General features: G+C 38.2%; 1 protein-coding gene across 3 annotated transcripts in view; it reads right to left on the bottom strand.

Moving 5' to 3' along the window:
- Positions 1-24398, bottom strand: part of LOC126204399 (histone-lysine N-methyltransferase SETDB1-like) — a 334147-nt gene that overhangs the window by 125282 nt on the left and 184467 nt on the right. For all 3 annotated transcript variants that reach the window (XM_049938777.1, XM_049938775.1, XM_049938776.1), the window contains 3 exons: positions 12668-12735; positions 9442-9615; positions 1487-1704 (listed from right to left, as the gene is read on the bottom strand). In XM_049938777.1, coding sequence (XP_049794734.1) covers positions 1487-1704; positions 9442-9615; positions 12668-12735 — 460 coding nt within the window. The remainder of the gene's footprint in view (positions 1-1486; positions 1705-9441; positions 9616-12667; positions 12736-24398) is intronic.

The following is a 24398-nucleotide window of genomic DNA, read 5'->3' as shown; positions in this document are numbered from 1 at the left end:
CATCTCTATTAGTAAATTTTATTCTGTTCTTTGTACAGTCTGATCTATTTTCTTCCTTTCTTGAGATGTTCCATCCTTCATGTTTAACTGAAGCAGATAATGTGTGTTTATTTTAATGCACTAGTCATTTGAATGATTTGAGGAAACTGTCCACTGCTTCTACCATGAGTAAATCTCTCCATCTTCAAATAATTTCTGCAATCAACATCTATCCAAAACTGTTTCATATTTTCTAGTTCTTTTCTGCCCCTATGATTTTCCTCAGTTGTGGTCCTCCCTGAATCCTGGATGGTATGGCATTCACCATCCTATGTAAACCAACTTCCAGCACACAGGAATTCTTTTGCGTTTTCTACTAAGATATCATTCTTCATAACTTTCATGTTAATGTTAAGTAAATTACTATTCTTCTTTCTATTAATCAGAGTCAACATATTAATTTTATGAATTTTTCCTCTGGTCTTCATAGTGGAGATGCAGCTTACCAAAACCAATTTAAAATTAATTAGTAAACCACTTCTTCCTCCACAAGCTATGTTAAATCACCTTAAGTCCACAGAATAAAACGTCAATGGTTCACATATTCATAACAAGATACCCAGAAAAATATGTCTACTTCAATATCTGACAACATTGTTTCTTAATTTTATATGGGGCAGTGAAATGAAAGTGAGACAGATGGGAAAAATGTAAGCACACTGATTATTATTTCAGAAGTAATCAGCGTAATTTTTAATTCATTTTCCCACTGCAAGATGAGATAGCCAATGCCTTCATGGAAAAATATTTGCTGTTGCCTATGGAAGCATGATTGTACCTCTATGTCTGAAGCACATCATCAATGGCCACGAGTGTCTTTCTTCATTCTCTAAACATGTGGAAATCCAATGGAGAGGGATCGTGACTTAATGGAGGATGTATAAGGCCTTCCCAGTGAAACTTCTACAGCGTAAAAGAATCTTCGCAACATGTGGGCTTTACTTACGTTTTTTCCATCTGCCTCTTTTTCATTTGAATGCCCCTTATACTTACATGAACAGCATTTACCAAGTTAAACCATTTGCAAATTTTGCACATGCTTCCTCTGACCTACTGCTTCATACTCTAGGAATAAAAGCATCTGTAACCAAAGCTACACTGATTCAATCTAGAAGGTAGTTACCAAAGATACAGAAGCAAAATGCACACTGTAAATCAGCAAAGGAGTATATATTGATTATTTGACATTTAAGAATTACTAACTTCTCAGATTAAGAACAATTACTGAAAGCCATTTGTTCGGAGGTTGCGAAAACAACAAGTGTGAATATGGGCCAATCTTGGAGTATTATTGCTCATTCATATAATCATGAAAAACATCATAAATCTGTAAATTTTGTGCACCATTCAGAGAAATTGCTAGCTTTGTAAACACATAAGAAGAAGTGAATTGCAGACAGAAATCCCTATACACAATGTATATATATTTCCAAATGAGATATGTTACCTGTATTTATTCATTGATTTTGGAGGTTCAGCAATAACCCCAGCATAATAATTTTCTTTTGGGCCTTCATCTTGAAATAATGCAATAACTCGTGTGCCAACAGGCAGCCTTACTTTGCTTGGTGTTGAATACGCAAGATGTTTTCCTGGGACCACTTTCAGGTAAGAAGATTTGCGGTACTCGTAACGAATCTTGTATGCTGACTGGAGAGTGGAATCCTTTGGAGTAAAGTTGTAATTACTAATCTTTAATGAGATATATAACATGCATTTAAATAAAACAGTATAAAATAGAGCACATAAAACACTCCCAATTAATAAATGTGTGTATGCTGAAAAATGATGCCTCCAAATTTTTTATCTGATAACTCTTAAAGCTTGTTAAATAAAGCAAACATTATTCATATTCTACATCTTTATTCTTCATGTCTACATATTTATTTCTCAACTTATTCACCTGTTGATGAACACATTTCTTCCAATGAGAGACTTACTTGTTGATATTGTCACTGTAGAATGTTTGACTATGTTGAAGGACCCACAATCTCACCTCTTCTTGCACTGCCTCATCACTATCAATGTGAGGTCCTCAAAGGTGTTCTTTAAGTTTAGGATACTTAAACTCAAACAGTTCTTTCATATTTTTAAATCCTGCCGTAGCAACAGATCTCAACAGCTCCTGGTTTGCACTCCTCTGGTTTTCACATAGCATGTTGTTGAAATAACTGTGCGCTCATTTCCTAGTACCTTTATTTTTCCCAAAGCTGTTCTTCAATCCTCCTTTATATTTTTTGTTTTACTATTACAGTCAGCAATTTAAACACAATATGTCAGACTGGTCTGTTGATAGTTTTCATAGCCATTTGCTAGCTTTTTTATCAATTTTTAGTGCTGCAACAATGACAGTTTTTCAAAACTGATGGTAAGTCTTCTGTTTCATAGATACTGGACACCAGATCAAATAACCTTCTGATTTCTATACCTCCCACTGAAGCACCTATGAAAAGGTAAGACCTACTCCTGAGCAATTTATAGAATGACTTATTCCTTCTACACTCCTGGAAATGGAAAAAAGAACACATTGACACCGGTGTGTCAGACCCACCATACTTGCTCCGGACACTGCGAGAGGGCTGTACAAGCAATGATCACATGCACGGCACGGCGGACACACCAGGAACCGCGGTGTTGGCTGTCGAATGGCGGTAGCTGCGCAGCATTTGTGCACCGCCGCCGTCAGTGTCAGCCAGTTTGCCGTGGCATACGGAGCTCCATCGCAGTCTTTAACACTGGTAGCATGCCGCGACAGCGTGGACGTGAACCGTATGTGCAGTTGACGGACTTTGAGCGAGGGCATATAGTGGGCATGCGGGAGGCCGGGTGGACGTACCGCCGAATTGCTCAACACATGGGGCGTGAGGTCTCCACAGTACATCAATGTTGTCGCCAGTGGTCGGCGGAAGGTGCACGTGCCCGTCGACCTGGGACCGGACCGCAGCGACGCACGGATGCACGACAAGACCGTAGGATCCTACGCAGTGCCGTAGGGGACCGCACCGCCACTTCCCAGCAAATTAGGGACACTGTTGCTCCTGGGGTATCGGCGAGGACCATTCGCAACAGTCTCCATGAAGCTGGGCTACGGTCCCGCACACCGTTAGGCCGTCTTCCGCTCACGCCCCAACATCGTGCAGCCCGCCTCCAGTGGTGTCGCGACAGGCGTGAATGGAGGGACGAATGGAGACGTGTCGTCTTCAGCGATGAGAGTCGCTTCTGCCTTGGTGCCAATGATGGTCGTATGCGTGTTTGGCGCCGTGCAGGTGAGCGCCACAATCAGGACTGCATATGACCGAGGCACACAGGGCCAACACCCGGCATCATGGTGTGGGGAGCGATCTCCTACACTGGCCGTACACCACTGGTGATCGTCGAGGGGACACTGAATAGTACGCAGTGCCGTAGGGGACCGCACCGCCACTTCCCAGCAAATTAGGGACACTGTTGCTCCTGGGGTATCGGCGAGGATCATTCGCAACCGTCTCCATGAAGCTGGGCTACGGTCCTGCACACCGTTAGGCCGTCTTCCGCTCACGCCACAACATCGTGCAGCCCGCCACCAGTGGTGTCGCGACAGGCGTGAATAGAGGGACGAATGGAGACGTGTCGTCTTCAGCGATGAGAGTCGCTTCTGCCTTGGTGCCAATGATGGTCGTATGCGTGTTTGGCGCCGTGCAGGTGAGCGCCACAACCAGGACTGCATACGACCGAGGCACACAGGGCCAACACCCGGCATCATGGTGTGGGGAGCGATCTCCTACACTGGCCGTACACCACTGGTGATCGTCGAGGGGACACTGAATAGTGCACGGTACATCCAAACCGTCATCGAACCCATCGTTCTACCATTCCTAGACCGGCAAGGGAACTTGCTGTTCCAACAGGACAATGCACTTCCGCATGTATCCCGTGCCACCCAACGTGCTCTAGAAGGTGTAAGTCAACTACCCTGGCCAGCAAGATCTCTGGATCTGTCCCCCATTGAGCATGTTTGGGACTGGATGAAGCGTCGTCTCACGCGGTCTGCACGTCCAGCACGAACGCTGGTCCAACTGAGGCGCCAGGTGGAAATGGCATGGCAAGCCGTTCCACAGGACTACATCCAGCATCTCTACGATCGTCTCCATGGGAGAATAGCAGCCTGCATTGCTGCGAAAGGTGGATATACACTGTACTAGTGCCGACATTGTGCACGCTCTGTTGCCTGTGTCTATGTGCCTGTGGTTCTGTCAGTGTGATCATGTGATGTATCTGACCCCAGGAATGTGTCAATAAAGTTTCCCCTTCCTGGGACAATGAATTCACGGTGTTCTTATTTCAATTTCCAGGAGTGTATTTCAAATTTCTCCTTCTCTATTATGCTATGGAACAGCTTCCCTGTTACACAAACTCTATATGCCTTTCTGCCATTTATCTTTCCTCATATTTATACTTCACAGGAGTTTATGCAAACTGTCATTATCTTCATTTACTTGAAATTATTTTTAATTTGCCTGACTAATACTTCCTATGACCACCTTTTTCTCAATTTCTTTGACCACATGCCTCATCTATTCTAATTTTACTTCTTCACACTTCTGGTCGAGTTCATATACGAGGTCTGTTAGGAAAGCTTATTTTCCTTCTTCTTCTTTTTTGTGCAAACACCTGGTGGATTTGAATCTAGCATGCTCGCATGAGCTGACCTTGAACCTTCATGCGCATGCATGAATTCTTTCCCACTTTAATTACAGAATGTACCTCGGCTGCATAAAATTGTCCATGGTTTCGACAGCTCTAAGGCGGTCTTCATCAAAATAAAAATTATGTAGGATTACCTAGAAAATATAATGACATGGTTCAATAATACAATATAATTAATAGAATTACTTCCATATACTGTACAAGCAGTGTGCTTATATGTAACCACACCATAGGTGAAGAACATCTGAGCAAAAAATCTCTCGTCAAATGAAAAAATCACAAGAATAAAAACTGTAAAAATGTAACATGTTTGTCAATTTGAATAAAATGTTCCACTGAAATACAATGGCAGTCACGAGCTCGTTTAGAGGCAAACAACTGCATCAAACCACCGCTAACCATTAGACTAGACAGCTAACAGGCCAAGGCAGCCACGAGTTGGACATGAAAACAGATTCGCGCCATCTAGTAAGAAGTGATCAAATTACAGACAAGAGTAACTGAGGCACTGTATAGACAATTTAACAACATTAAAGGCAAGAACAGGAATCAGTGCATGAAAATTACAACATACCGTAATGGTCTTATTTTATAAATGAAATATAGTTTAAATGTACATAAAAGATTTGAAACTGGAAAGGAAAACGATGTTTAAGAGTCTACATTTACATTCAGACCATTTTTAATTAGAGGCTCTATACCTTGAAAAAAGTTTATATTGGATAATTGCAACTGTTCATTCAGAATGAAACCGTCTTTCAGGGATAGGTGTTTAAAAATCTCTAGATCTCCTAAGATGTTAAGCCTAAAGCCTTTTTTTTTTTTTTTCTCTGCGAGTACAAGATCTGGACGTCTTTTACATCTTTAGGATTATGCCCTGTGATTAACAAATGGTCAGTGAAAGTTGAATTGTGAACATTGGCGACTTTTTTGCTGAGAAGGTGTTCCTTGAATATTGTCGCAATAGCTCAGCCTGTTTGGCCTATGTTATAGGCAGGACAACTGCCGCAAATAATTTTATAGACACCAGAATTATGCAGAGGGTATGCATATTACTTTGTATGATATTACTTTTTAAAGCATTATTAGTGGAGTTGTATTTATTTTGAAGTAAACGCTGTATTCTGTAAGAAATTGGACCTAGAAATGGTATGGAGAAAAATTTTTTCTTTTCATTAGGTTCATTATTAGAGAGGCCTAGGGTAGTGACTCTATTATCGGTTTTCCTACTAAAAATACTATATACTATAGAAGGATCATAGCTAGTATTGGTAGCCACAGTTTTAATGAGATTGATTTCAGAACTGAGATTTTCAGAAGTAAGGGGTGTGGAGGTGACTCTATGAATAACTGAATGGAAAAAGGCCACCTTATGAGAACGCAGGTGTGCTGACGTGAATGGAATAATTTGATCATAACTGGTTTCTTTGTGGAAGATATTGAAGCTAACTTTGTCATCTACTATCATAAGAGTGAGATCTAGAAAATTCAATCGCCGGAATTCATTTTCGTGCTCACAGGTTAAATAAATATTTTCATGAAACTCATTGAACATATTAAAAAGTTTATCTACACCTTCATTAGGCCCTTTGTATTTTATAGATCTCAGATGATGACAAAGTATTTTATAGATCTCAGATGATGACAAAGTTAGCTTCAAATCTTCCACAAAGAAACAAGTTCTGATCAAATTATTCCATTCATGCCAGTACACCCATATTCTCATAAGATGGCCTTTTTTCATTCAGCTATTCATAGAGCCACCTCCACACCCCTTTCTTCTGAAAATCTCAATTCTGAAATCAATCTCATTAAAACTGTGGCTGCTAATACTGGATATGATCCTTCAATAGCAAATAGTATTTTCAGTAGGAAAACCAATAAGAGGGTCACTACCCTAGGCCTTTCTAATAATGAACATAATGAAAAGAAAAATTTTTTCTCCATACCATTTCTGGGTCCAATTTCTTACAGAATACAGTGTTTACTTCAAAATAAATACAACTCCACTAATAATTCTTTAAAAAGTAATATCATACATAACTTGAAACCTATGCTTTCCCCTCTGCATAATTCTGGTGTCTATAAAATTAATTGTCGCAGTTGTCCTGCCATAGGCCAAACAGGCTGAGCTATTGTGACAATATTCAAGAAACACCTTCTCGGCAAAAAAGGCACCAATGTTCACAATTCAACTTTCATTGACCATTTGTTAACCACAGGGCATAGTCCTAAAGATGTAGAAAATGTCCAGATCTTGCACTCAGAGAAAAACAGCTTTAGGCTTAACATCTTAGAAGAGCTAGGGATTTTTAAACACCTATCTCTGTACAACGGTCTCATTCTGAATGAACAGTTGCTATTACGCAATAAGAACTTTTCTTAAGGTATAGAGCCACTAATTAAAAATGGTCTGAATGGCGATACTCCCCACAATGTAGACTCTTAAACATCGTTCTCCTTTCCAGTTTCACACTTTTTATGTACATTTGAACTATATTTAATTTATAAAATAAGACCGTTATAGTATGTTGTAATTTTCATGCACTTATTCCTGTTATTGCGTGTAAGGTTTAATTGTCTATACAGTGCCTCAGTTGCTCTTGTCTGTAATTTGATCACTTCTTACTAGTGATGGCGCAAATCTGTTTTCATGTCCAACCCGTGGCTGCCTTGGCCTGTTAACTGTCTAGTCTAACGGTTAGCGGTGGTTTGATGCAGTTGTTTGGCTCTAAACGACCTCGTAACTGCCATTGTATTTTGGTGGAACATTTTATTCAAATTGACAAACATGTTACATTTTTACAGTTTAATTTTCATTCTTGTGATTATTTCAATTTGACAAGAGCTTTTTTGCTCAGATGTTCTTCACCTATGGTGTGGTTACATGTAAGTACACTGCTTATACAGTATACGGAAGTAATTCTATTAATTGTATTGTATTATTGAGCTATGTCATTATATTTTCTAGGTAATCCTACATAATTTTTATTATGATGAAGACCGCCTTAGAGCTGTCAAAACCATGGTCAATTTGACAACAATTTTATGCAGCCGAGGTGGCTATACATAAATTCTGTAATTAAGTCAATGCAAGGTTGCTGGACTTCAGCCTATAACAATGTTTAAAATTTCTTTTCCATCCGTCGAAAGCATCAGTTGCTGATAAGCAGCGGTTGAGTGAGGTAGTGTGCAGTGCTTGTGTAATTTTTTATAGCAAGGGAAATGACGGAATGACTGGAGCAGCACTATTCCACAAAATTTTGCCAGAAACTGGATGACAGCCTGGTGGAAATGGCTTTCAGTGATGACGCTATGGGCATCAAACATAGTAAGAAGAGATATGACCGGTTTAAAGACATTACACATCAGTGGAGAGCAAACCACGCACTGGTTGGCCATCAACATGCTGAAATGACCAGGTAATTGTCAAATTGAACGCTGTGGTGATGTGGGATCGTCACGTGATTATCAGAGAAAATGCGAAAGAGTTGGGCATCAGCACTTTTTCGGCACATTCTACTGTGACCAAAGATTTGACCATGGAGAGAGTGTGAGCGAAATTCGCTACGAAGCAGCTGACGGAACAGCAAAAGCAACTTCATTCTGAAGCCTCACAGGACACAAACAATGCTCCTGCACATTCCTTGCACTGATTCAGATTTTTTCCTTATTGAAAAACCAGATTCCTGCACTTCAACAGGCACTTTACTCTCCTGACATGGTCCCCTGCAACTTCTGGCTGTTCCCTAAACTCAGAGGCCACTGAAAGGAATGACCCCATTCTAAAAGAGGCTTTCGTGGCATGCTACCAACAATGGCGGCAATGCAGGGAGAAGTGTATGGAGCCCCAAGGGAAATACTTAGAGAGTGATTAGGTGTCCAATTCTCCAGGTAAGCCAGCTTTTTTTTTTCCTGGCCGAAGGTCAGTTACTTTTCTAACAGACCTCATATAGATGGTTCCTCATTTAATATTTATAATACTTCCTTTTGTCAATGGCCTGGGGTACTCATTCAGTTATAGATGACCGCCTTAGCTGTAACTATGGTGACACCACTGTCATTTTCACTTCATCTCATTTTTTCTTAAATCATCTATAGTCCACTTTCCTGTACTGTCCATCTTCTTTCATTCTTCTCAATTTTAGCCTAGTATCCATCATTAATATAATATGAGTCTATTTCTAGAGCAGTGTATGCTCTGACAACCAACATTTGCTTCAAAAATCTTTGTCTACCCACAAAATGATCCAGTTTACACCTTCGAGTTCTCTCTGTATTACACTTCACTAAACTTTCTTCCCACCTTCAGTCATACCACACTTGTTCAGATTTCTGTGTTTCCCTCAAGTTTAAACCTAGATTGTGAACAAGCGATGATGTATCCAAACCTGTGTAAAAAATTACATCATATGGGCTTCAATCATATTAACATTGTGTTTCTTGTTTCATTTTCCCCCTTCACAAAGTGAGAATGATTCTTTAAATGCAAAAACACTTTCTACCCTAGACCCTTGACTATGAAGAGAAATTTAAAATTCAGCGCTGCTGTCAGCAAAAACTTTCAATACAAATGTTAAAGATTCAGCATCAACTGAATTAATTATGTTCAAATGTCTACTGTGTGCAATGAAGCATTACTATAAAAAGAAAGACCTCAAATTATCTATAACATACAGGATAACCTGGAAGTGTGATGTGAAAAGTAATACTAACATCATATTTCTGAACATGTTCAACTACTCTGGCCTGTGTCCAAGCACCATGAAATCCATACTTCATGACAAACACAATCTCGCCTGGGGCAGGTCGTGGTTTATGGACCATCCCCACTGGCGGTAAAGGTTTGTGGTCCACCCTTACTTCATCCAAGGCAACAACTTCCTGTGACTGAGTAGAAAAGATATTTGATTAAGTATATACTCAGAGTAAAAGTTGAGTTTAAAAAAAAAAAAAAAAACAACCACACAATTATGTCAAATTCACATAATGCTTTTACAAAGTGACATGTGGGAATTTCATTAACACACAAAAAAGAACTTGCTGGGAACATTCTGAATGGGGGAGAGGGGGACGGAGGGGGAGGGGGAGGGGGAGGGGGAGGGGGAGGGGGAGGGAGAGGGAGAGGGAGAGGGAGAGGGAGAGGGAGAGGGAGAGGGAGAGGGAGAGGGAGAGGGAGAGGGAGAGGGAGAGGGAGAGGGAGAGGGAGAGGGAGAGGGAGAGGGAGGGAGCACTAACAGCAACAGAAGGATAATGCTAAATACGTCAATATAAACCACCTCACCTTACACAATGCTAACAGGCAGAATCATGGAGGAAGAGTAGCACCTGCCACATAAGGAGTCCAGGCTACAAATACCTCTTACATCATCCACCCAGCAGTGTTTTCAATGTACATTAAAAAGGCTTCTCCGTAACAACTCCTGCTATACCACAGAGAAATCCATGAATAGAAATAATTAGTTTTATATTCTCTCTCTCTCTCTCTCTCTCTCTCTCTCTCTCTCTCTCTCTCTCTCTATCTGTACCACTGACATGTTCCACATTATTATGTTAGTCAAGAATATGTCATATGAAAGTTAACTAACATCTAGGAGAAACCTTCCTAGCCTTCCAAAACTTCCAAATCCTGGTCTGGCTCAGGTTCAATGACGAAATCTTCATGATATGGACTCAGAGCACCCCACCCTAACCACATTCCTTCACAACTCTACACTTTTTCTCCCATCCGCTTCAACTGGTCCTCTTCTGCTCAATGTGACACCTTCCTGGACATTGGCCTCCACCTCTCTGTCCACATTAAACATACTAACCACCAACAGTACTTGCATTTCAACAGCTGCTATTCCTTCCACTCCAGAAACTCCCTCCCATACAGCCTAGCCACCTGTGGACAACAAGTATGTAGAGATGAGAACTTCATAGCCCGGTACATTGAAGGTCTCTCAAAAGCCGTCACAGCCCCTACCATGCTTTTTCCCCCCTCTTGAATTTCAGTATTCTTTTATAAAAACGGAAATGAAATTAAAATAATTTTTTACAACACCCCATTCAAGTCGTGTGATGTCTGTGACGTCACTGGCTAGCTAGCTACTCCTACTGTCATAATGCTAATTCACAGTGATGTCTTGGTTTTGAATTTACGTTTGGGCATAGCACCATACTCTACAAATACATCTACAAAAACTACTGAAAAGTTGTTTTTAGGTGTTTCAGAGAATGAGAAGATGCATAAAATGTGGTTGCACTGTACCGGAAAAATTGCCACCAAGGTGATGCACACTTTCACTAACTTTATTAAAAATGTCCTGCACTGTGCAGTTAACACTAACTTATCTCCGAGATGTGCTCTCCCACTGTTACAATGAAGGATAGTCTCATTCAATGAAATTAAACTCATAGTGAAAATTGTTGTTTTACCTAATGACACCACAATTATTCGGTAGCTCAGTTGTCAGAGCGGTAAACCATCAAATTTTAAAGACGATGTCCATATAGATTGCTGGTTTGAATCTAATCTGAAAGAACATTTTAACTTATTTGTGAAACGGCTCGACAGTCCTCTCATATGAAAACCAAATCACAATTACAAAACTTCGCTACACCGATCAGAAACAGAATATTATTGCGTTTTCCTCAATGTTTACATGCTCTTATTGCAATTGCTGTTCACATGCATCATGTTCAAAAAGAGATTTTCTAGTTAATGTGACCACTTCGTACTGTCTCGCTAGGATCTTTACAATAACTTTTTCAGTTCCATCATCTTACATGAAGATGAAGTAAGTCTGCTTCAGACATTAAAGGTAGTTTACACTCACAGACATCAGAGCCCTTACGTTTGGTCACCTGCACCTCGTAGTCCTACACCTCGTTGTACTGAGGATGTATGGTGATATCTTGACTACAAGCAATGCTTTCCACAAAAGTGACCTGTTTTCTCATAAAGTAATTGCATTTATCCTTTGTTCTCCGTTTCTCAGACTAAGACTAACATGAAGCTATACATAATACATCCCACACTCAAAATAACTGCTACAATCAGTTCTTGCTACAGCTATTTTTGTATTGCGTGTAAAACTTTTAAAAATATATGACCTCCCACTTACACTGCAGTCGAAAATGCTACACATTGTTACACAGAGCACCTGACGCATGCAGTATATCATTTGAGTACCTTGTACATAGGAAATCAGCATTAAATTTTGACAAGAATAATTTTGTTGTGCTTTGGGTCATAGCTCATGACTGATAGTTGACTATCTAGTTATAATATATGGATCCATTTCCAAAAGTTCTATAATTCCTTACTTTTGAGCGAGTTTAATGATGTGGCAGGGAATATGTAAAAGAATGTCTGTCATTGCACATATCATCGCTCTAAATGGGTGGAGTATAAACATACCAACTTTTGCAAGGTTTTTACTATCAGCATTCAAAAAATTGCTTTCTATTGTTACATAGAAGTTATAACTGCATGTTCCATCAGTAAACAGCTAAACAGTTTGCAGTAGAAGTACGTATCTCCAGAGGTAACTGTGGAATAAACATGAAACTTTGCACATAACAACTTACCAATAAAAGGTCTTATAATACAAAATTTCATTTTCCTACCACTGTCCAATAGGCAAAGATTTTTCTAAAAATGCTAGCTGCAGCCCACATAGCAGATGATCTTAGCAATTACATTTCTGATGCAGACCAATTCAACTGACTCTGCACAATGCAGTACTCCCCCCCCCCCCCCTCTCTCTCCCCTCCTTCCACAGCTAACATGCCGAAGTTCTCTACAAAAGTAGCCAAAGATGAGAATGTTGCCAAAAGAAACTCTTCAACTGCGACATCTTTAAAATGAGTGAATAAAGTAAGAACTCAGATAATGTTCAATAAATAGTGATAACTCATAAGAAAGTTAAATGCTATATTAGTTGGTGATACTTACAGTTTCATATTTTGAACTTTTTATTGGCATCCTGTGTAGTGGTGTAACTTTCTTAGTTGCAACACCCACTAGAACAGAAATAAGCATGACGTATGTGAACAAAAATTCTGTTTTACACTATATTATTATTATTTCATAAATTCATCATTATGTTGTAAAGTACTTTATAAATACATGAATAAAATTCAAGTGTATAGAGTGATACATGCTGCCTTATCAACTGCCAAATAAATTTAAATGTACATTCTTCTTTATGAGCTGATGTAACAATTCCCAAATGAATGAATGAAGTACATTAAATAACAACATCATGAGAAAACATTCATTTGAAAGTAAAACGACAGCTTATGCTATTTCTGCTCGCAAATTGTGAAGCACCTACATACGTCTACTGTTATATATGTTACATACTTCAGAGCTATTCATCTCCCCAAAAGGACCTCAGGTCCAAATTTCAACAATTTCCCTATTAACAGAGGTACTTTGAAGTATCAAAAGCTTACTGCAGTGCAGTCATAAATATTCTCTTGTTTTTCTATTTTCTCACTCTTCAAGAAAAGAGAGCATTTTGTAATCCATATAAAATTACTAACCAAGTCATTTTTGCTCACACACAGTTCCTGAGAATATTCGTTTTTGTTTTAATGGGGTAACAACTTTAAGTAGGCATTCAAAATATTTAACTTTACATGCAAAAATTTAGTGAAGCCAGACTGCCTGCAGTGTTTTTGCAATTTGCTCGACTACTCAGAGGTTCTGTTTCTTTTCTGCTTACTGCACTGTTTGTATTTATTTTATCCCGCCAATGCAAAACTCCAACAGACACTGCCATATCATAATGTACGCCAACATCATTGAAACGAAATGTGCGTATTACATGGTTTTGTTCGTCGGGAGATACGATCAGGGGTTGTTCAGCCACCTGGAGCAAGTCTTTATTTGAGACCACTTTGCCAACTTGCGCACTGATGATGATGAAATGATGATGAGGACAACACTTGCACACACCCAGTCCCGAACAGAGAAAATCCCCACCCAGCCAGGAATTGAACCTGGGACCCTGTGATTTAGAGTCCGCAACCCTAACCACACCATCTCTATAAGGATTGTGGCAATACTGGATGAAACAATTAAAATCACTCTGGGAATAAAATGGAACACATATATGTATTTACCACCAACTACATACTAGAAAGATTCATCATGACTGAATGGCTAAAACAATATATATCGATGGCGTAAGCATATTTGATCATATTTATGAATTTTTGAAAACAAGTTTTGATACTTTCTCATAGTAAAAAACTTAAGAACTTTGCACAGAGCAATTTTCTTTACAGTGTACAAACACAATACCTTTCACCCACCTAAGTCCAATATTATACCTTCCTCTCTCAGTTTTCTTCATTTTCTCCATTCATTTCTGTTTTCTCTTCTTTCCTGTTTTCAGTTCTTTGTCATACTCAATCATCACCTTCACCTTCATATAGTTCACTTTTACATGCACTTTGACAGAGTACTTTGCTTTCTTTGACTTCGCTATTGGTAAATGGCTACTGCTTTAATCTGTTAAATCATCCCCCCTCGAAACCCCTAAATCAGTATGGCTAACGTCATCAACCAAATCATTGCTTGTGTTCTAATTCCAACTTCTTTAATACACTAATTTACACGGCCCATATCCTGAGCCCCACCTTTCTGCACCCCTTTTCATTATTTCTCTTTTGTTTTCCTTTAGATTCGTAAGATAGACCTTTTCATTCTGGAACGCCTCAACTGCATAAAACTATATGCAGATGCAGTTTTTCTGCTTCCAACCTTTCCTTTGTGAGATGGAAATTGTTTAATGTTTTACGACTGTATTACACTTAACATTATTCTGAGAGCAAGGCTATTACCCGTTGAATTACTCCTGTTTGCACCACACTTAAAATATAGTAAGATTTGTGAACAGTGTAGCAGCAACGATACATGCAACAGAGATGAACTTTATACCGCAAATTAAGCACAAGGCAATACCCAAATGATCGTGATTGTAGCACTGAGAAGGTTTTCTGCCTCTGAGAATACAAAACAGTATCAGGGCCCAACAAACTGCAGTCAGATCCTTTAAACACCGTGCAACAGAATCAAAGAGGAAGTGGATATGTTCCTGTGAAACTCATGTCCATGTAACTTGAATACAAGTCCACAAATGATAAATAGTGGTTGCCAGAGGACCACAATGAACAACATACCAACAACTCACTAATTTAAAAAACGAAAACCGCGAGTTACAAACAGCGGCATCAAGCAAAATACCAGGTAAAAATGCAATATGGAAAAATACTAATGATTTGAAGCTCCTGTACACAAACCATCACAGTGCAATAGCGGAAAATAATGCCTATAATGGCCAGAAGTGTGTTAATAATTCAAACACAGTTCCAAGTGAAAATACTGATCAAAAGTGCGTAAACCATTCAAACATTTTCCCTGTTTCTCAAGAACAGCCTACCAAAGTGAGTAAATAAGTAACCTTCCCTCAACAAAATTCATCAAACAAAACCGGTCTCATATGCACAAATAGGTTCAGTGTTTTATCAGAAGACAGTAGCAACTTCGTAAACATTGAAAAGGAACATTACATCCAACAGGAAAATCAAATTAAAATGGCAAACAGTAAAATCAAAATCACCAGCAATCATAGGCAGCAGGCAAAGAAATGCAATGTGCTTTTTCTAGCGAAAAATCACAGGAGAAAGCTAGCTACTGTTTTACAGAATGTGAATACGGATTTGTGTGCAACTGGCATCGTGAAACACCGCACGACGACCAGAAACACTATTGAAGGTGTCTCAGAATACGGGAATATACTGAAGATCAGTGACATCATTGTTTGTGTGATGGGTGCCGACGACGTAGCTCATAATGAAGCCGGAAAGTGCATAACAAGTTTGAGAGATTTTTTTAAAAGTAAATATGATGAAAAACACTGTTGTTGTGATGATACCTCATAGACACGACCTCATGTATAATGCGTGTGCGAATAAAGAAATCCGCAAAACCAACACTAGAATAAAACAATTATGCTCTAGAATGAGATTTTCACTCTGCAGCGGAGTGTGCGCTGATATGAAACTTCCTGGCAGATTAAAACTGTGTGCCCGACCGAGACTCGAACTCGGGACCTTTGCCTTTCGCGGGCAAGTGCTCTACCAACTGAGCTACTGAAGCACGACTCACGCCCGGCCCTCACAGCTTTACTTCTGCCAGTACCTCGTCTCCTACCTTCCAAACTTTACAGAAGCTCTCCTGCGAACCTTGCAGAACTAGCACTCCTGAAAGAAAGGATATAGCGGAGACATGGCTTAGCCACAGCCTGGGGGATGTTTCCAGAATGAGATTTTCACTCTGCAGCGGAGTGTGCGCTGATATGAAACTTCCTGGCAGATTAAAACTGTGTGCCCGACCGAGACTCGAACTCGGGACCTTTGCCTTTCGCGGGCAAGTGCTCTACTTACGCAGAATGCAATGTACTAGATATTAACAGACTGGTGAAAATTCTGCACACTGAACACTGTGAGCATCTGAATTACCAGGGTAAAACATTTCTCTGTCATGAGATAAGCAAAATTACAAATGAAATTCAAGAATGCAACTGTCTAGTTTTAAAAGACACTATTTCTGGGGACACTTATGGAGCTCCTTTTTTAGGCAATACAACGTTACAGGGGAAGGAAGGGTAGAAACAGCGTTAAGGGAAAACTGCAGCAAAGTAATTAATTCAGATAACTGTGTTGTTTTAGATCAGTGAAAATAAATGAACATGCAAGACCTTGTGACATCAAAATACCTTTCTGTGCAGATAACAATGTTCTCCTCCTACATATAAATGTACAATCACTTCATGGTAAAATCAATGAACTGCAGTACTGGACTGGTAAAATTGTATCAATGAACACTGGATGAAAGAGTCTGAAATACACTTGTGTGTTCATCCGTGATATTTGCTAGTTACTAGCTATAGCAGAAGAAGCATTTCACATGGTGGAGTCTCAGTCTACGTTAAAAGCAAATTAGATTTAGATTATTCAGTAGTAGACCTTAGCAAAATGTGCCTTGAAGGCATATTTGAAGTAGCCGTTATGGTAATACACACACACAAAATTGTAACCGTGTCAGTGTATCGAACTCCAAGATCTGATGAAATAATATTTATAGAAAAAATTAACACACTAATTTTGCAGTTGTACAAATATAAACAACACAAAATTGTGATTGCAGGTAATATTAACATAGATATAATGGCAAAGAAGAAAAATGTTATCTATATGGTTAACTCTTTGGAGTCATTGAACTATTATTGTTTTAATGAAAAGCCCACCAAACAGAATGCATGTCTTGATAACATAATTAGTAATGTATATAAAGATACTCTGGAATGTGATGTAATAGAATTAGGAATATCAGACCATGCAGGACTATGGCTTTGAATAGAAAATTCAAAACTCAACACTAAAGAAAGACAAGTGACGTATAGACTTCTAGGAGAATCCAATGTAAACAACATGATTAATGAGTTACAGCAAATTGATTGGTCTCATAAAATTAATAATAATAAGGCAACTGATAAATGCTTTACTATTTTCCTCACAGAAATTAAGCACATTGTAGAAAAGACATGCCCCACTGCAACCAAAAGACAATATACTAATAATACACAGAAGCAATGTCCTACTAACAAGTGGTACACTCCAAAACTTCAACCTGGAATGTCATAAAACAGGAAATTAATAACATCAATAAAGAAAACAACATCCCTATATACTGTGATACACTCAAAGATTATTTTGTAAATAGTGCCACTACCACTCCACTCAATAATTCTACCATAGATGCAGAAGCACTACTCATCCAAACAAAACAGACTAGTTGAGAAATTTACTTGGACCCGTATCACCCTAAATGACATTTGCAAATCGAAAAACAAACTAAGCAATTCCAAAACAGAAGACTATTATGGACTCAGTGATTTCTTCATAAAGCGTATAGCAAAGGAAATCAAAATGCCACTTCTCTCACTATCAAACAGAGTACTAGATGAAGGAATTTTTCCAGAATGTCTTAAGCTCACAGTTACACTGTCTATGTATAAAAAAGGTGATAAAAACCTCCCAAACAACTACAGACCCATATCAATAGTACCAATCATATCCAAAATAATAGAAAATTCCATGCAATGCAGCTATACAGCTATTTTGAAAGCAACAAATGATTAAATGAATGGCAATTTGGATTCAGGTCTCACCAATCAACTGTAAATGAAATTGAAGCTTTGGTAAACAATGTATATGAAGCATATGAAAAGAGCCTGCATATATCTGGAACACTTATTAAGCAAAGCATTTGATTCAGTGTCTCATGACATAATCATTAAAAAGTTAGAATACTATGGCATTGAAGATATACCACTCACCTTATTCAAATCTTATTTAAGCGATAGGTTACAGCTTGTATATGCAAATAAGCAGAGATCAGCAATACTCCCTATAAAAAGAGGAAAATCCAAAGGCTCGGTTCTTGGGCCTTTCCTGTTCATTGTCTATATTAACGATTTCTCGAATTATATACCATGTAAGAATATACTGTACGCTGATGATATAACACTAATAACCTCACAGGTGACAATTTACAAACTGTGCTGGATAACAACAGAGAAATGATGCAAATGACTTGTCACTGGTGTCAGGCCAATCAACTGTGCATAAACAATACAAAAACAGAAGAAATAATTTTTAATCTAAAACCTACAAAAAGTAAAAATAAAGCTGTGAAACTACTTGGGTTGCACATAGACCAAAGACTCTCCTGGGAAGAACAACACCAATCACCTGTGCAGCAAACTAGCCCGTGTACTTTTTTTACTGTACAAATTGAGAAACAGTGTGAGATAAGACAAGATACCTTATTTTCGCATAACATGTTTTTATACAATCATTCAATTGAGAACATTGGTGACTCATCAGTCTTTAACCTAAGTTGTTACAGTATTTTATATACTACAGGAAATACATAATACATACATTGCTTATTATAATAAAAATAGAACATTATATTTTAAATCTTTTCGTAACTCATCGAATCATTACCATAGCCTTCACACACCTACATGAAGTATGGATGTACTGAACAGAATACAAACTGCCATTCAAACTATAATTCTATACATAAACATGAATATACAGTGAACGTGTATACTTTGTATCTATATGGCTTTGAAAGTATACCATTTGTACTTGTATCCTTACTCCCTATTCCTATTTATAAATTCTTCTAGACTATAACATTTGCTTTTTATTCATTTAGAAATTCTTCTAGACTATAATAACATTTGCTTTTTAGGTATGTTCCAATGGTCTCCAATGTGGATTCCCCAAATAGTGACCTTATCTTATTTCTGATCTTCAGAGCCATGGAATATGGAGTATTTTCATATACTGTGAGTCGGTGACAAGGTAGCATGTATTTCAATTTATGTCTAGTTTCATAGGCATGTGTGAATGTATTTCCTTCAAATAGATGCGAGTTTTTCTGTTCAAAGAGAAGTATTTCATATATGAAGATGGAAGGGATTGTCACGAAGTCCAGGCTTTCGAACAGTGGTTTGCATGAATGTCTACTATTGGTTCCTGTCATTGCTCTGATTATTTTTTCTGTAGTTTGAAGATTCAAATGAGATTTGTCTTTTCAGCACCCCAAATAATTATTCCATATCTTATAAGTGTTAAGAAATACGCGTGGTATACAGTTTTCTTCACCGTTAAATCTGTTACTTTGTGTACTGCCCTCATTGCATAAACTAAACTATTTAATCTCTTCAGTAAACTGTCCACATGGTCGGTCCATTGCAAGTTTTTATTTAAAGTTATCCCAAGAAATTTTACAGAATCAACTGTGGTCAGTTCTTTACCTGAATATTCTATTTGCGATATACATTCAGACATTCAGCAGTTTGTTTGGTCCTGAAGTGTATGATTTGGGTTTTTTCAAGATTTAATTTCATAGCATTATCTTTTATCCATTGTTCAAGTTCTTGTAGAGTTTGTTTCGTGGTGCTTACTAATTCATCAGTGTTTTTGCAGCAGACTACAGCAGTTGAGTCATCTGCGTAAAGGACTGTATCTATATTTATTTTGTTAGGCATGTCATTTATGTAATATGAGAACAGAAGTGGTCCTAATATCAAGCCCTGGGGCATGCCTGCTTGAATTTCTTTCCAGCTAGAGCAAGTTTTCTCTCCCTTTTGATGTATCACCACCATTTGGTATCTGTTTTTGAGATAAGATGAAAACCATTTTATAGATTTTCCATGGAAGCCATAGCTACCCAATTTTTGGAGCAGTAGCTTATGGTTTACTGTGTCGAACGCCTTTGCGAGGACACAAAAAATACCAGATACAATTTGTTTGTTGTCAAGGCATTTACTTACTGTAGAGATTAGTTCATTTACAGCTTGTTAAGTGTTTTGTCCCTTCCTAAACCCATATTGGTTATTGAGAATAATATTACCTTCCTTATTGTACTTTTCTAATTGATTACATAATATTTGTTCAACTATTTTAGAGAAAACTGGGAGTATAGACACTGGGTGGAAATTTACTAAATCATCTTGTCTTCCCTTTTTGTAGATTGGACAGACTTCAGCATATTTCAGTCTGTCTGGAAAGCAGTCCTCATCAAATGATTGGTTTATTATTTTACAGAGTTGAGGTGCAATGCTGTCACTTCCTGCCTTTATGATATTTGTTGGAATTTCATCCCAGCCCACAGATTTGAGATTTTTTAAGGATTGTATGATGTTAGCTACTTCCATGACATGATACTGCAGTAAATTTAAACTCTCTTAATTCCTGCAGTACTGCATCAGGTCTTATTTGTGGAAGCAAGAAGTTATGAATTTTGTTTGTGCTTATGAAGTACTTATTAAATTCTTCACAGATGTGCCGAGTGTTAGTAACAGTATTCCCACCAATTTTCTAGTTCGTAATTAAAATGTTTTGTTTCTTCAGAACCTGTTTCTTTATTGACAACCTACCATACTGCTTTTGATTTATTTGAGGCGTTAGCTATATATTTACTGTTTGCAATTTGTTTTGCTTGTTTAACTACCCGATCAAAAATTTTTTGTATTTGATTTTGTACCTAATAAATTCAGCATCATGGTTGGTTTTCGCTTCCTTATGCATTTCCCTCTTTATAATACTAGAGATCCTGATACTTTCCGTAATCCATGTCTTACTTTTATTGTATTTATCATGTGTTGATACGAGGGGAAAGCATTTGTTGAAAATGTTCTTGGATTCACATATGAAAGTGTTGTGATTATTGTTTACTGAACACTGGTTACTGAAGGTCCAGTGGGTTTCCTTTAATTTCAAGATAAATGTGTTTATATTTGGCTGGCTGAAATTTCTGACCAATTTTACTGTGTGCCTAAATGTTTTGTCTATGTATGGCAATGACATAAAAAGTGCTGAGTGATCAGATATTCCTAATTCTAATACATGTTTTTCTCTATTCCCATAATTTTTGCTGCTCACTATATTATCAATGCTTGTGGCAGAAGTGGCTGTTACCCTGATGCACTCAGTAAAATTTAGTGTTTAGCCGTTTGTAGCCAACAAATCCTTCAGGGTGGTATCAAATCTGTTTTCGTCTCATATCTATATTAAAATCAGAACAAATTACAATCTTTTTATATGGTTTCCCTACCTGCAACCTACTTAGCAGAGTTTCAAATTTCTCTAGAAATGCCCTAGTAGCCCAATATTCCGGGACATGATATATGCTTATGATTAGTAAACTGTATTTAGACAGCTCAGTGAAACAGCTTTCGAATACCTGTTCCTCATTTAAACAATTGAAAGTAGTTTTGGCTTCGAAGTTTTGTGTCTGTTCTACTAATATACATGATCCCCCATACCGCTTTTTTCTGCAAAAACTTGATGCTAACTTGTATCCTGAGAGTGAATTTAGTAGCCTGACATTGTCCATTTAAGCCACAAACAGCTGTTACTCCACTCATATTTTGCTTTATTCCATTCCCATCTAGAGAATGGAATTTTGCTCTGGGGTAATTCCTCAGGGGCTAAATGTATTTTCAGATGGCAAAAGAAGGCCATCAGATGTATACTAGGATTAGAACCCAGATATTCCTGCAGAAACCACTTTAAATATCTCAGTGTAATGACAGTACCTAGCATGTACATATATAACTGTTTCATGTATGCTAAAGAAAATCTGGACAAATTCAGCACGAGATGTGATGTACACATACACACAATACCAGAAATAGTCGCTTGTTGGATTTTCCTTTTTCGAGGCTAGTTGTTGTCCATCGAGGCTAGCTGTTGTCCATAATAACTATAAACATTTGGGCATAAATTTTTTCAGTAAGTTACCATACTCAGCTCTTACAGCCCAATTCAATAAATTCAAGAGTGTATTGCAAAACTGGTTAAAATGCAATGAATTCTATACAACCAAAGAATTCCTAGGAAATACTCATTATAATTTAAGCTTTTAATAAGTGTTAAAGAAATGTTTTCAATTCTTAAATAAGCTAAATAATTCTGTGTATGTAAGTGTTTATTGTGCTTCACTGTACTCCACTGAAAACTTTGATGAAGCCAATTGTATGAAAAATACTGAAAGGTGAATAAAAATATTCTATTCTAATATTCTATTCAACTACACTGCACACAAACTTAATGGGCAACATGTCACGTGAACTTATAGACAACGGAAACTATGGTACAAGCTGGTATCACAACAAAATTACCAAATTCCTTTCCACATCTGACCATGTCATCCTGCTACGATATGAAAATATGAGCCCAGCTCAGTATTAGATGGTGCTGACCCACCACTGCATTGTGTGATCCAGTGTTCACTCTGAGACTGATGACTCAAACTCACTCACATGCTGATATGGCAAATAATGAGGCATACTGGCACTTGCTTTTATGTCTCCATTTTATTTCATGGTTGAGCCAGCACTGCATAAACCTTTTTAGGCATACAAGACATGGTGCTGCATGGGTAACACACACCGTCTCCACAATCTCAATAATTAAATGCTGATAAATCTTCCATGCATACTCACAGTTTGGAATTACTTATGCTATTCCACCATGGTGTTTCAAATAAAACTCTTGATTGCAGTAAAGAAACTGCCTAAATCGATTTTTGCACCAGCCTTTGTGACTTGCATAGATTGTAACTTTTTCACTGGAAACTTCTTACTCAATAGTCTCCAGACCAGAGGAAATTGCTATGTACAGCCATCTTTGTAATGGAGATAAATGGGAATTTGCTTCTCAGAGCAGTTTGAGAGAGCATATTTTGTCTCCAATCATGAATGGAGCAATGTGGTTGGTGCACACTGTTCAGCCTCTCAACATACTTTGAAGAATCAGTTCCAGCTTATGCCCTAAACACATTGTCATGTTAATGGAAGAAGGGGTGTTAGTATTTGAAGTAGGCTTATAGGTAACCAGAGAAGAATGCGACCACACTGTACATTGCCTGTTTCCTGGCAACCAGAATGGTCCAAGCAGTATGTAACCACCACGAAACAGTATGGTATTTTAAGTGAGTATTATGGACTGCAGTAAAAAACAGTATCATGGTATAGAATAAGTTGGACAATTAAACACCTGAAATCGAATCCAGATCAATGGCGTCAGATTCTCTTCACCGACAAGTGCAAGATTTATCTGACACCTGACAATCATTGTAGAAAAGTGTGTAGGCAGCCACGGACCAATGCATATTTAAGGCATGAAGTTTTAAGGGTTCAGCAGGGAGGTAGATCAATCATATTCTGAGCTCGTATCAAGTAAAGACGTCACATGCCTTTCATTACTGTGAAGCCTAATTATAGGGTTCCACAATTCATATTGATTTTGCATATATCTGCACTTTCGAACACACTGCCTTTATTTTGTTTGCTGTTTGCTTTTATTTCACAGTGGTGTTAGTTTTTTGCTCTTATTCTTGGTTTCATAATGGTTATTTTTCGTTTCCTGCTGCCCTTGAGTCTAATGCCAAACAAATACATATACGAGGATTGGAACTTAAATAGTGGCAACTATTTATTCACAACTGATACAAAAGAGTTACATGTTTGCACTTGTTACTGTCCCTCAAAGTAGTCACCAGCATTGTGTAGGACCCGTTGGCAGCAACGTGGAAGGCGTAGTATACCGTTAGCACAGCCTGTTACACTGATGGTGCGAATGGAGCGTACTACTGTCTGTCATATCTCTGGAACAGTTCTGAAGCAAATGCCATGAAGTGGTTCCTTCATCTTCGGAATCAAATCAAAGTCACAAGGACTTAAGTCGAATTACTGTTAGTTTTTGGAGCATCACCTGCGACCAGCTTTGCAAAAGAAGCGGCAACACTTTCTGTGCAACCAAACCAACATTTTGCATGACAATGTGCAGGTGCATACAGTGCAAGCTGTGGTTGCTCTGTTCGGTCGATGGGATTGGGAAGTACTGTACCATCCGTCATACTCCCTGGACCAAAGTCCTCATGACTTTGATTTTATTCCAAAGATGAAGGAACCACTTCGTGGCATTCGCTTCAAAACTGTTCCAGAGATTCGACAGGCAGTAGTACACTCCATTCGCACCATCAATAGAACAGGCTCTGCTAACAGTTTATTATGCCTTCCACATCG

The sequence above is a fragment of the Schistocerca nitens genome, chromosome 9, assembly GCF_023898315.1.
Source record: "Schistocerca nitens isolate TAMUIC-IGC-003100 chromosome 9, iqSchNite1.1, whole genome shotgun sequence".
Classification (NCBI taxonomy): Eukaryota; Metazoa; Arthropoda; class Insecta; order Orthoptera; family Acrididae; genus Schistocerca; species Schistocerca nitens.
This window is presented reverse-complemented; position numbering and strand designations above follow the sequence as displayed.